This window comes from Pararge aegeria, chromosome Z (genome assembly GCF_905163445.1).
Source record: "Pararge aegeria chromosome Z, ilParAegt1.1, whole genome shotgun sequence".
Taxonomy (NCBI): Eukaryota; Metazoa; Arthropoda; class Insecta; order Lepidoptera; family Nymphalidae; genus Pararge; species Pararge aegeria.
Genome location: NC_053208.1, coordinates 23,750,918 through 23,764,757, shown reverse-complemented (window position 1 = coordinate 23,764,757; position 13,840 = coordinate 23,750,918). Strand labels below are relative to the sequence as shown.

The following is a 13,840-nucleotide window of genomic DNA, read 5'->3' as shown; positions in this document are numbered from 1 at the left end:
CACTCGGGAATCAAATTCAGAACCTCGTGATCCATAGCCAAATACGCTGAATACAAACAAACCCGACGAGTTATTTTTTATAATATGTTCATATTGATGATAAGGTTTCTGCGATATGCTTTGTTAATCTGTAAAATCTAAATATTAATACGTGAAGCAAAATCTTTGTACCCTTATTTTACGAAAACTGCGCGGTCTGATGTGTATGAAATTTACCACACTTCTAGTTAACATAGAGATGTGTAGAATGCTCATATTTTTGTTCAATTATGCATAAAACATTCATGAAGTGAATTAAAAATAACACATTAAAAACACTACTAACAAGTTATATCTGACACATACACGTATACATTCTGACGGCCGAGTGGCGCAGTGGGCAGCGACCCTGCTTTCTGAGTCCAAGGCCGTGGGTTCGATTCCCACAGCTGGAGAGTGTTTGTGTGATGAACATGAATGTTTTTCAGTGTTTGGGTGTTTATTTGTATATTATAAGTATTTATGTGTAATATATTTATAAAAAAAATATTCATCAGCTATCTCAGTACCCATAACGCAAGCTACGATTACTTTGGGGCTAGATAGCGATGTTTGTATTGTCCTAGTATATTTATTTATATTTTCCTTTTAGTCATTTCTTGGATTATAATTTGGTGGGAAAAAAACAGAAATATTTACAGTGTAATCGTCGCGGAGTCATCGAATAAAGAAATCCAAGATATAATAGAACCTTGATAATTTTCTAACTTATAACCACCACTAGGCGATCACTAGTTTTCATAAAAACGCAATGCGAATGGGTTTGTAATTGTATACTCACAAATTATGATGCTATTCAAATTGCGGCTGAGAAATTTATTGTATTGTTATGCAATATTAACTTAAGTGTTTGCGAATTGCTGTAATCTTAGGTACCTACTTTGTTCTAAGTGACATAGCGTGATTGCGATAACATAATGCTGGCTTTTTGATGGTACAAATTAGCGCCTTGCTGCAATGTAACCTGCTGCTGAGTGATGATCCAGTCTAAGATGGTTACTGGCCAACCAGTTACGGTTATGGCAGTTATATTACTTACAATATAAGTAGAGGGCTGACCTATTACCCGTTATTGTTGTTACTGCCAAAAGTATACCACCTAAAGAACCCAAAGAAAGTTCAGAAATTACATAATCTAGGAACTGACGGGTATCGGACCCTGGACCTGCCATTCATAACACAGCGCTCACCACTGCGCCCGAGAGGTAGGCATTCGAGATCGGCTCTTTTATATTTTCCTTGCTGATATCTATATATACACACTACGACAATACACACATCGCCATCTAGCCCCAAAGTAAGCGTAGCTTGTGTTATGGGTAGGTACTAAGTTGACTGATGAATATTTTCTTAATGAATAATATACATAAATACTTATAATATACATATAAACACACATACACTGAAAAACAGTCATGTTCATCACACTAACATATTCCAGTTGTGGGAATCGAACCCACGGCCTTGGACTCAGAAAGCAGGGTCGCTGCCCACTGCGTTAATCGGCCGTCAAGGTATCAACAACACAATAAGTCGTGAGGCGACCTATGGCAACCTTCATACTGGTTCCTTCGTCACCAGACCATCACTATGGTATTGCTACAATAGTTTATGGATATGCCAAATTTAATATTGATCGGATGCTAGAAACAGATAAACATTTATTCTATACTAGATGTGCCCTGCGGCTTCGCCTTCGTAATTTTGGGAGGCAGCGTACTACAGTCTTCACCTATAGTCATATATGAAATTTTTAGTTTTTTTTTTCACAAACATATTTTTATCTTACGTATTTTTTTTTTCAATGGATAGAATACTATATTATTTCTAATATTTCCAAGAATATGCATAAAAAGTTTCATGAAGATCGGTTCAGTAATTTTCCCGTGAAAGCGTAACAAACTAACTTACATTCACATATATAATATTAGTAGGGATTTTTTCACAAACATTTTTTTATCTTACGTAATTAATTTTTCAATGAAAAGTATACTATATTATTTCTAATACCTCCAAGAATATGTATAAAAAGTTTAATGAAGATCGGTTTAGTAGTTTTCCCGTGAAAGCGTAATAAACAAACTTACATTCACATTTATATTATTAGTAGGTATTTTCCGAGGAGCATGATGCCCCTTAAACATTACTCTAAAATATATTCTCTCTCTATGCAGTCACACAAAGCTGAGCGTATTGTTATTCTTTGCGCGAATTTCATCTTGAAAATGTGCATGTCTTGGAAATAATGAAATCAGCCACTTGTCATGTCCCTGAATAAGTTCGTGTACCTTTACCTAAGATAGCCGCTTCTTTGTAAAAATTCCACTGAAATGAAGAAAATATTAAACTGAAATAACATGACTGTACAAAGATTGCCAAATAATAAAATAATATAATCATATTTTCAGACGTAAATGGGCGTCTTAGGCTCTTGTCTTTTAATGAGATTTTGATAAAAAATAAATTATTTTCATTTTCATACTCATATCGAGTACTTATTAAAATATCACCATGGAGGCTGCGTGGGTGGAGCTTAACTCCGCTCCACTCCCACCAGTATAATAAATTTAATGAAAGATCAAGAAGAAGGCAATGAATACACCTATAGAAATCAGTAAATAGATTTAAAAAAAGAAAATTTCATTGTATTTTCCAAGTTATTTAAACCTTCGTTTTATTAACAGACTTAACCGACTTTGTCTATTTATTTGTAATGTAATTTTTATTTTATTCTTTATTTTTTAAAACATTTGCACACTGTCTGTTTAATTAAATGTTTACTTATTATGTACCCACAATTTTACAAATATTATATAAAAAAGGGGTCACCACTCAATTCAGTTGAATTTATACTTTATTTTTAAACATCGTTTTTGTCAATAAAATATTTAAAAAATTATATTTACGTTTTTGTATGTAATAAAATTAATTTTTTTTTGCCTATTTGATTGATACCTTTATTTGGTACCTACTGGACAGATTATATACCTGCAATCAGAAGTATAGACATTACTTTTCCTTAATTTTTGTTTACGTAAAAAATACATAATGTTAAAGATCCCCGCACATGTCTCGATGTTTTTCGGAGTTACTCATGTGCGTTGCTATTAAACATTGCTAAGAAGGATAATCTCGTGACGAAACCTGCATGCCTGAGAGTTCTCCGTAATGGTCTCAATGGCAAATGTAGTCTACCAATTCGCACCTAGCCAGCGTGGTGGACTTTGGCCTCCACCCTTCTCAGTCTGAGTTTAAACCCGTGTCCTGTAATAAAAATAAAAAAAATCAACCGTAGCGGTGGTTCGTCACGACCTATCTAACTAAAATCTAAATGGGGAGTTACATAACAAACTTCAGCCAGCTTCCGTTGAATACGTGCATATGATTTATTTTCAATCTCCGACAATACGATCAAATTTCCCAATACCGGTCGTAGCTAAAGTGGCTTCCTTTACGGGTCGCAGACAACAAAGGAGTCATTGCACGGAATTTGAGAACAGAGATCTCGTATATTGTGCCCGTTGCACCCTATTACCTTTAGCACCTTGAATGTAAATTAAATTAGAAAACTGCTGTTTAGGATGGTAGCTCGCCAGCCTTTAAGGCTAAATTCAAAAAGTGTCGATTTTTCGGAGCTACACACATTTATGCGTAGGTAAACCTGGATGGTCTTAAAAAATTAATGTTGAATTTTTTTTTAATAACAAATTCTGGTTATCGTTAGGTACTCGGAATTTAGCAAATTGTAATAATTAATACTTACATAACAAAACATGAAGTAATTTTAATACTTAGACAATTTGGATGCAATAGCTTTTTTTATTGTTTTATTCCACTACAAGTTAGCCCTTCAATGTGATCTCGCCTGATGGTAATTGGTGATGCAGTCTAAGATGGTATCGGGCTAACCTGTTTAGGGTTGGCATTTGGCAGTTATATTAAACCAATCATAGTACCGGAATGCTGAATCCCATAGCGGCACGTCTTTTTCGTTAAGGTGGTAACTAGCCACGGCCGTAGCCTCCCACCCCAGACAAGACCAGAGAAAATTTAGAAATCCTAGATTCCGAAATTACCCCTACCGGAAATCGAACCCGTGATCTCCCACTTAAAACTGAATGCTGTCATAAAGAATGTTGACGAGTAATAACCACCGTATAAAGCCATTTGAATATTTCGATGACCATAAACATAGTAGGTACCTTTATTACAACAAAATCTTATTAAACTTGGCAGGTTTTCAAACCAGAGTCATTCACATCCCTGACCTTGAACAAAAACATATTATATATAACTATGTTTTGCTGCTCGTAATAGCGATAGTATACACGCGTCCCAGGTTACAACCAACCCATTACCGGCCCACAACAGAGCACGGATCTCTTCCAACGATGAGAAGGGGTTAAGGCCGTAGTCCACCACGCTGGCCCAGTGCGGATTGATGGACTCCTACCACACCTTTGAGAACATTATGTAGAACTCTCAGGCATGCAGGTTTCCTCACGGTGACGTAGAAACAGCTAGACTTGTTTACTTTGCGTACTTTCATAGTGTGATGTCTTACGGGATCTTATTATGGGGCAAAGCTGCTGATATTGAAACTATATTCATATTGCAGAAAAGAGCTGTACGGTCAATATATAAACTTAAATTACGTGAATCCCTCCGTGAAAAATTTAAAGAAATAAGTATCCTTACGGTAGCCTCACAATATATTTATAACAATATAGTATTTGTAAGACAACATATTAGTCTTTTTAAACAAAAAGTGGATATAAACAGTCTACTTACAAGAAATGGTCATAAATTAGTGACATCTGCATATCGTCTGCGAAACGTGCAGAAGTCATTTGTGGGACTGAGTATACGCTTTTATAATATGATTCCTAAAGTAATTTTGGACCTACCAATGCATAAGTTTAAAGAATGTGTTAAAACACATTTATTATAAGCGAGGTATTATACAATTGATGAATTTCTTAATGACAAGGTTGCTTGGAAGCATCCGGCACCGCTTTCATCTCTCACAAGATAGAAAAATGAATTTTAAAATGTAAAATGTAAATTGTTAATGTTGGAAAAGAGCAACTGCTGAGTTTCTTGCCGGCTTCTTCTCGGTAGAATCTGCCTTCCGAACCGGTGGTAGAGTCACTACACACAGACAGACTTGACGTTTCAAAAGTGCTTATATTAGGCCTACTTGAAATAAATGAATTTAGAATTTTTGAATTTTGAATTTTGGTGTTTTCCTTCACCGATGAAGCAAGTGATATTTTAATCACTCAAAACGCACTTAGCTTAGAAACGTTAGAGGTGCGTGTTGGTATTTGAACTCGCCCCCTCGAAAGCGCTATCACCGCTTCTATACAATACATTACATTCCCATCGCTCGTCATACATTGTAACACAATGAATAAATTGTGAATTTTATAATTGCCATTTTTAGCGCGACTACTTAACATATTTTTTTTAAGAGATTTGAGAGGGATCTTTGAAGGACGCGTCAAGAGCACTTGTCGATACATGAGAGAAATAAGTAATATGAAGTAGCCATACGGAGAAAAATAATTCGATTTTAATGTGAAGTAGAGTTTATGTAAGAAATTTCATTTCTATTGAGTGTACGGTGCAGGTTTCGGCTTCTCTTTTTGCGGGTGCGAGTTCGACCCCGGCACGCAACTCTGACTTTTTGGGGCTATGTGCCTTTTTAATTTAAGCAATTAATAATGTCACTTGCTTTAACGGCGAAGGAAAACACCGTGAGGCAACCTGCATGCCAGAGAGACCTCCGTAATGTTCTTAAAGGTGTATGGAGTCCTCCAATCCACACTGGGCTAGAGTGGTGAACTACAGCCCGAACCCTTTTCATTCCGAGAGGAGACCCGTGCCCTGTAGTTGCCCGGTAATGTGTTGATAATGACGATCGACGAATCTGAATTTCCTAACAGAACACCCAAAATACACCTGATAATCGAGTTTCAAAAAAACCCAAGTATAGGCATTGTAAGAGTTATAAAAAGACAACCCTTAAGTATTTATAACTCGTACTGGACATTTTCTTCATTTTATATCATCTGCATACCCTCTATGCACGCCACTGCTGATAATGCAGGCTCTATCTTGTGACACGTAGTTGAATGGTCTAACTACTAGACCGAGAGACGGGCAAAAAAAAAAAGGTTTTTAAATGAAGGATTCTAATACTCAGTATAAATATTAACTCGTCTATATGTCTTATATATTGTTACAGTATTGGCTTTGCGTTGTGGTGGCCATGCTGGTTTCTGGAATCTTTTTCGCGGTCCTCAACTTGTACTGGAAGAAAGGTGAGTTTTTACAATTAATAACCGTTTGTTTGTCCTATTTTTTTTCGTAATGGGAAATTTTCGTCTGAGTTTGTAAGCTTCGAACTCTGATGTATTGATATCGATGTAATTAAAAAACATATATTATGTATCGATAATAATATCATTGTAAACTTGCGAACCCACACTTGTGTTACCGCACGTATGTATTTTTTACTAAATGGTTATTAGTGAACTTCTTTTTAATTAATATATAACTAGTCAGAGCTCTGAAAAAGTAAGGCAACTTTGTCTAGAAAGTTAATATAACTTTGTATTTGCCCAGGCGTCGTTATCACTAATAAGTTAGCCGAGCGTTAATTATAATAAGGCAGACGCTCGTTAATGAAATCACTCAAAAGGTCAGACTCCCGACGGCGTAGCGGGAATCTAAACATGTCGCAACAAGTTCGCTATTACACCGGATGTCCAGTCTAGGCGAGATGAACAACGCCGGCCGGATGTACATATAGTTGTAAAGGAAGTCTAATATCCGGCCAACAAATAGGCACACTATTTTACAGATCTATTGCCTTCTACGCGGCAGCAATGTCTAACATAATATCGCCTATGGCTGCATCCTAAGAAGCTTTGTGTTGCTCTGACTAGATCTCTCTAACCAGGTTTTAAGTGACACTGTGCCAATTTTCTTTCACTCATAAACAACCTCGTCAATAGCTACATGATATGAAAATTAAAAAAAAACAATCGGTTCATAAACAAAAGAGAAAATGTAATGGTACTATTTTGTCTTCGCCTATTTAAATTTAGACTAGAACAAAGTGAACTTTGTACCGCATGTAATTTATGTGAGTGTAACTAGGCTACATGCTCAAAAGCATTGTGTTGCTAGATCTTGAGACTACTCTAACCAGGTTTTAAGTGACACTGCGATCTACCAATTTACTTTCATTCATAACAACCTCGTCAATAGCATTGTATCTGTAGTAAATATATATAAATATTTATTATTGTATATATATATATATATATATATAAATACCTGTAATATATATATATATATATACATATTTATATCTTATTTTATTTATCTCTTTTAATAATTTATTATATGAGTTATTAGTAGTATGTACTTAAGTGTGTAAATTTATGTATTGTTTATTTTAATTGCGATTTCCCGTCACTCATCTATTATTGTGCACTATCGTTAAGGTTACCTGGCAGAGATCACTTTTAGGTGATAAGGTCGCCTTTTGCTTTCAATTTTTTTTTTTAAAGTATATTTGTAATTTCTCCTTTACTACGCAATAAAGATGTTTAAATAAAATAAATAAATATTGTACTTTATAGATAGATATATTACTGTGTGTTTGTATGTGTTACAGTGTTGACGGTGTTCGGCACTAGCGTTTACGGTGGCGCAGTGATCGCTGCCTGCATCGACTACTTCTTGGAGCGCATGATCATGCTCAAATGGGTTAGTTAATCTGTAAAGCTGCATTATTAAACTCTTTATGTGTATACCACAACATTAACATATATACAAAATATAATAAAAACAGAAACATGTAGAAAGAAGTAGAATACAAAAGGCGGCCTTATCGCTTAATAGCGATATCTGCCTGGCAACCTTTGAATTAGGAAAGAAAAAAAAGAAGAGGAGAATAGACTGCCGGTGGTACAAATGCTGCATGCAGTACTGTGTACGGGTTTATTTTTCAATACAAATTAGCTATTGGTGGCCATACTCAGGCGGTTTGCCCTTAGTATGGATAGGAAAAAAGTTTGATATGGTCCCCTGGCAGAGGGGACAGATCAAACCAATTATTTCCGGTCCGTCTTCCCGCTGCTTTCTAGTAGGGACAGATTGGAATCTCACCTGACTACAGGCGATGATGCAGACTAAAATAGTGGCGGGCTACTAAAGTTGCAATAATGTAAACTTCGTTTTATAGATTTATGATGCCAATTATAAGAAAAAAAATCAAAATCAATTTATTTCAAGTGGGCTTAATATAAGCACGTTTGAAACAATAAGTTTGTCTGTTCGTAGTGACTCTACCACTGGTTCGGAAGGTGAACCTACCGAGAAGGAGCCGGCAAGAAACTCAGCACTTGCCATTCAAACATCATTTTAAATTTAATAAGCATAACTCAATTATCAATATTTATTACCATTATTGGGTTTTAGTTATATCAAACCTATGGCCCTATGGTTTCTAAGCTTAATCGCTCAGTGGCATTTCTTTGTCGGTACGGTGGTATCTAGCCACGGCCGAAGAGAAGGTTCCACTAGACCAGACCAGAGAAAATTCAGAAATTATAAATTTCCAAATTGCTAACACCGGGGATAGGGATATAACCCGGGACCTCCCACTTATAAGACCAGAGCGCCTACCACTGTGCCGGTAAGGTCTTTGGTTGTCGACAAGCAAGGCTAGCATGGGCAGGAGACATTCCTCCCCGGGGAAAGGATACAAATTTATCTTCTCCCACAGCTTTATCAACTCCCAGAGCACCGGCGAACAAGTGGAAATAATATCCAAACATAATATATGTAATAATAAACGGGGGTAAATTTCTCTTATTCCACGTTCCAGTTTCAAACGGGTCCAAGGTGGCCGAAAACACAATATGGTGAATCACATACTTTTATTCACAACTCACTCAATATTTGTCAAAATTGATACGGAATAATGTTACACGGTAATCGGAGGATATTTAAAATTTCAAATTTATACATATTTTTATTCATGTGAAATTATAACGTTTCAGGTGTGGGAAAGGGCCAAGTTAGAGCCAGCCTTACCTCCCCCGTGTCGCCTGTCTTGGCTCGCTTTAGCCGCTTGGCCCGCTGCCGCCATCGTGGGTCTTTGCGCTCAGGCCGCACTCACTGCCACTGGCCTGCACCATGAACAGAGTGAGTGTTTGACACTATACTGTCCATCATCGGGCACCGGGCATGCTTGTTTCCCCACGATGTGATATTTTAAATTTCTTAAAACGCACATAACTCCCATCGACGACGGCCGATTGGCGCAGTGGGCAGCGACCCTGCTTTCTGAGTCCGAGGCCATGGGCTGAAAAATGTTTCTGTGAAGAACATGAACGTTATTCAGTGTCTTGGGTGTTTTTCAATATTGTATAAGTATTTATGTGTATTATTGATAAAATTATTCGTCAGTCATCTTAGTACCCATAACACAAGCTACGCTTACTTTGGGGCTAGATGGCGATGTGTGTATTGTCGTCAGTGGCGTGCACTGGGTTTCGCTGGGCACACCTGGGCACCAGGGTATGCATACAGCAGGAAAATGGCATGAAACGGCAAAAATCCTCCTCCTATACGAGTTATGTATATAAATTTTAGGGTAGGCAGTGCTTTTGTGCATGTATGAAGTGCACGCCACCGATTGTCGTAGTATATTTATTTATTTAACTTAGAAAAGTTAGAGGTGCGTGCTGGGATTCGAACTCGGCCCTCCGAAAGGAAAGTCGAGCTTCTGCCCAATGCAATCACACCTCCGAATACGAATAACAAAACATTAAAATAAATCAAAAATAGTTTATTGCGGTACTAGAAAGATTAGAATTTAAATTCAGTACAGTTAGAGATAACCATTCCCAAGTACAAAGTTACGAGGTCAATTTTAAGACGAATTGTTTAAGGTATAAGCGCACAGAAGCGTCGCTTGAAAGCTGCCGCGACGAGGCCTGTGACACGAGAGCAGCGTGCCGAGATGAAACAGCGCAAGTACCGCTATCTGTACCAAGTGCGTACCGCCCACGGTGACGTCATCTCACAGGTCAGTAAAAACTGGACAGTAGACATTGCTGCTGAAATGTTTGGAATTACAGGTACGCAAAGCAGGGTTGCTTTATGCTATAATAAATAAAAAAAATGTTCCTGTCAAAAGAGTAATATAGGCATAAAGATATTTCAATTAGATTCAGCGTGTACCTCTATGTTTCAGTGTTTGTCTACTCAAAGTGACTATCTATTGATTCGTTAATATACGCATTACCGGCCCACTATGGTATCATTCTGACCTCAGAAGCTGTCCCGGCGTGTAATACCGCTTAACCTTGTTGAGGTTTAGTTAATTCTTGATAAATATAATTGCTTTTATCAATTTAATTGCAATTTAATAAATAATACTGTCTGGAAGAATTTCAGGCGATTTACGATCATATTTTATACTACCAAGAGGATTAAATATTACGTTTATCAGCACAGAATTAAAAACTTACAGAACCCTCATTCAGCCATTATTGCATGCAGCGCATTGTTCCCAAATAAAGTGAAAACGCCTCGCGCACATCTCATTCCATACCCGAGGAATGATGCTAGCTCAAAAAACTTTTCCCATTCTTCCCATTGTATTGCAAAAGTATAGTCCATGAGAAATAAAATAATTACCGCCAACTGCTAAAGTGACTAACGGCCTGTTCGAGAAACACTACTAAAGTGGAGTGGTTTTTGATGCTTCAACATTAGTCGTATACACGGTTTCTGTATGTTTTTAATTCTCTGCTACTTGGCATTTCCTTGCAGTCGTACGTGCAAGCGCTCCAGAAGAAAGCGCAATGTGGCAATTGGAGTGCCAGCGCAAGTGGCGTGGCGGGAATAGGCGGAGGTGGCGAGTGCAGTACACTGCAGAGTGACTCCACGCACCTCACTGTTTTGGCCGGCTCCGACCACGCACCTCACACCGACTCGGACGATGATCTCAATCAGATACGCGCCGCGCACTAGTCCTGCCCACAGGTGAGATCATCAAAATGTTGACCAATAGCCTTCCACTGCTGGACATAGGTCTTTTCTAGGGAGTTCCAAACACCTCTTGGGTCCAGCGACTAGTTTGATGTCTCTGTCCACCTCGTCTGAGGTCTGCCAACGCAGCTTTTACCGGCGAGATTTAGCATTTTGGGTGTAACACTAATGTAAAATTCTAAAAATTCAAAATCTCATCTAGCTGAAATGTAGACCGGCTCTAACGATGCGCCTGAGACTTTCTCAGGTTATAATCTCAATCAGATACGCGCCTCGCACTAGTCCTACCCACACGTGAGATATCGCATTTTAAAATGTTGACAATACTTTAGTATGTGTCCTCCATTAGTATTGGATATTGGATAGAAGAAGGCGTTACTTTGTGGTAATCCATGATAGAGAAGGGTGAACCTACCCTTCTCACGACCATTCAGCCCCCCACTCCGTTATTATTTCTTGATCTTTCTTGGAGCGTCTGCTTGTTGATCTAAAAGAGTATTGAAGATTCTTTGACCAAAGAGATTAGCTAAGCTACAAAGAGGAGCCCTGCTATCACCAGACACTTCAGTGTTCCTTATCGTGTGAGGTCTGGTGTGATTTTTCTAACTCTTGTTTGTGAGGCTACTCCATCCTGCCCTTCCTCTACTTCAAAGAGTATGTCACCCAGTCTTCCTCACCTAAGAGAATATGACTTTATTACTCGCTACTCATAACTATATTTGGGGAGTTTAACATTGTCCAGCACATTTACATTTTTAGACTCCAGCAGTCTAAGTCTAAGATGGCTGGAAGAAATCAGAGTTCGAAGAAATCAAACGTAGACTAAAACATAGCTGAACCCTTTATCTGAACAGTGTCTCGAGTTTATTTTTTACCATCGGCGATTGTCCATTTCACTTTTCCCATTCAGTAAATGTTTTTTTTTAATTTCTTATCATTACTTCCTTTTAAATCGCTAATAACTGTCGGGGTTCCCTTTATTGTGTTCCGTCCTTGACTTCTAACTCATTTCATTCCCTCTTTGATTTAGCTTTTATTTACGCCCGTTCCATTTCTATGCATAGATCATCGCCCTATTCCACTCTTTATAACTCGCCACGTATCGCCGTGTGTGTACTTTCCTCTTCAAAGCTCACGGCATTTCTAGCCTACCTCGGGGATTTCCAGACCCATCTTCTGTCACTCACTTTTTGAACATCCATAATTATTCCACACTCTTCCTGCACTTTAACGGCATTATTTTTACATGAACACAACGTTCATCAAGGACAAGAGAATTTATAAAAAAAAAAACGTAAAACCAAAAACGTTAAAAATATTTGTTCTCTTATTTCTTCTGAGTTGCCTTTTACTTTAGCGTACTTGTAGGAAAAACCTTCTGCATTCTGCCTTCTTATCTTCCATTGAACTATCGAATATTAGTGTTGCTACTTAAGCAAAGTATGTGCTGTCGTACCCTCTCGACATTCTGCATCCCCTGCCCCAAAACAGTCAGGGGTGGGATTACCCGACACCATTTTCAGAGTTTCCCACTCGGGGGAGATAAATCTGCTGTCGAGTTTCCATGATCAGATATTATGTATTCCCAAATATTCCTAGCTATATACCTAGTAGGTAGATAAATTCCGAATAAACCCAAAATCTCGCAAGTGCGCCAGGGAGGTCGACTAGTCTTCAGATGGGTATTATGATTCAAATGTATATGGTTTGTTACAGGTTATCATGACTGAAGATTCCTCGAATGTAGGTGACCAAAAAGAAATTATATTCATTTTAAACATCCAGTATTATCATAGAAGAGATCCACTCATTATGTTAACATTATTTTATTATTATATTAGCTATTATTATCGATGTATTAATTGTATTCCATGCGAAATTATAATTTACTATAATTAATTAATTATTTACTATCATTATTATCGCGATTTTATATTGCATATCGTGTGGGGTTCAAGGCCTTTCTTTTTTTTATACTTATATTACTAAATTACTTATTGTATATTTTGTATGTAGTTATACATTTACAGTTACACTTAGGGAATTTAAAATTATGCAAGCAATCATAACAAAATTCCGACCAATTTGAAGTAAATTAAGAATACTATTTGAGTTAATTCTTAGCATGTTTCCTTATATATATTTTGGAATTAACTCAAGTACTTTCCCATTTATTAAATAAAAAACAGAAAACTCCAATATCAGAAGTGGGATTGAGTATTTACGAATTTATTCAAAAAGTTATTCGCTATAAAATTAACAGCTAACGTTCGATTTACTTTCAAAGCACTGCCCTATATTACTGAATTTTTGCTTACATAATTTTAAAAGTCTACTTACGGTTTACTATACATAATTTAGTACTCTAATCTTTCTTAATAATAATAAGCATCGGCCGTTGGAAAATCTTAGAATACATGTCTGCGACAACTATATATAATACGCAACAACCACAGTGTTGTTATATTTGTATACTTAATAGGAATTACTGTTACTAAATGTTATGTTGTTAAAACATAGTTAGGAACTAAAACAGTGGCTTAGTTTTGCCCGATTCTTATATAACACCAGTCGCTAAAGTTAAATATTTTGTTTGGAATTTTTTTTTAATGTCTCATGTGTCTTTTGTCGTTGATTTGTCAAACCTTTTGGACTGGTTAAGAAATAGTTTGAAGATTGTTTGATTGGATTTGTATAGGAAGAGGGCATACCCCACAAACCA

The 13,840-nt window shown here is 37.1% G+C and overlaps 1 protein-coding gene across 1 annotated transcript in view; it reads left to right on the top strand.

The window, feature by feature from the left end:
• The window catches only part of LOC120636083 (transmembrane protein 198), a 45,959-nt gene extending 33,049 nt beyond the window's left edge, over window positions 1-12,910 (top strand). The window contains exons 5-10 of the mRNA XM_039907373.1: window positions 6,290-6,365; window positions 7,730-7,821; window positions 9,120-9,264; window positions 10,014-10,150; window positions 10,900-11,112; window positions 12,835-12,910. Coding sequence (XP_039763307.1) covers window positions 6,290-6,365; window positions 7,730-7,821; window positions 9,120-9,264; window positions 10,014-10,150; window positions 10,900-11,100 — 651 coding nt within the window. The 3' untranslated portion in view covers window positions 11,101-11,112; window positions 12,835-12,910. The remainder of the gene's footprint in view (window positions 1-6,289; window positions 6,366-7,729; window positions 7,822-9,119; window positions 9,265-10,013; window positions 10,151-10,899; window positions 11,113-12,834) is intronic.
• The last annotated feature ends 930 nt before the right edge of the window (window positions 12,911-13,840 follow it).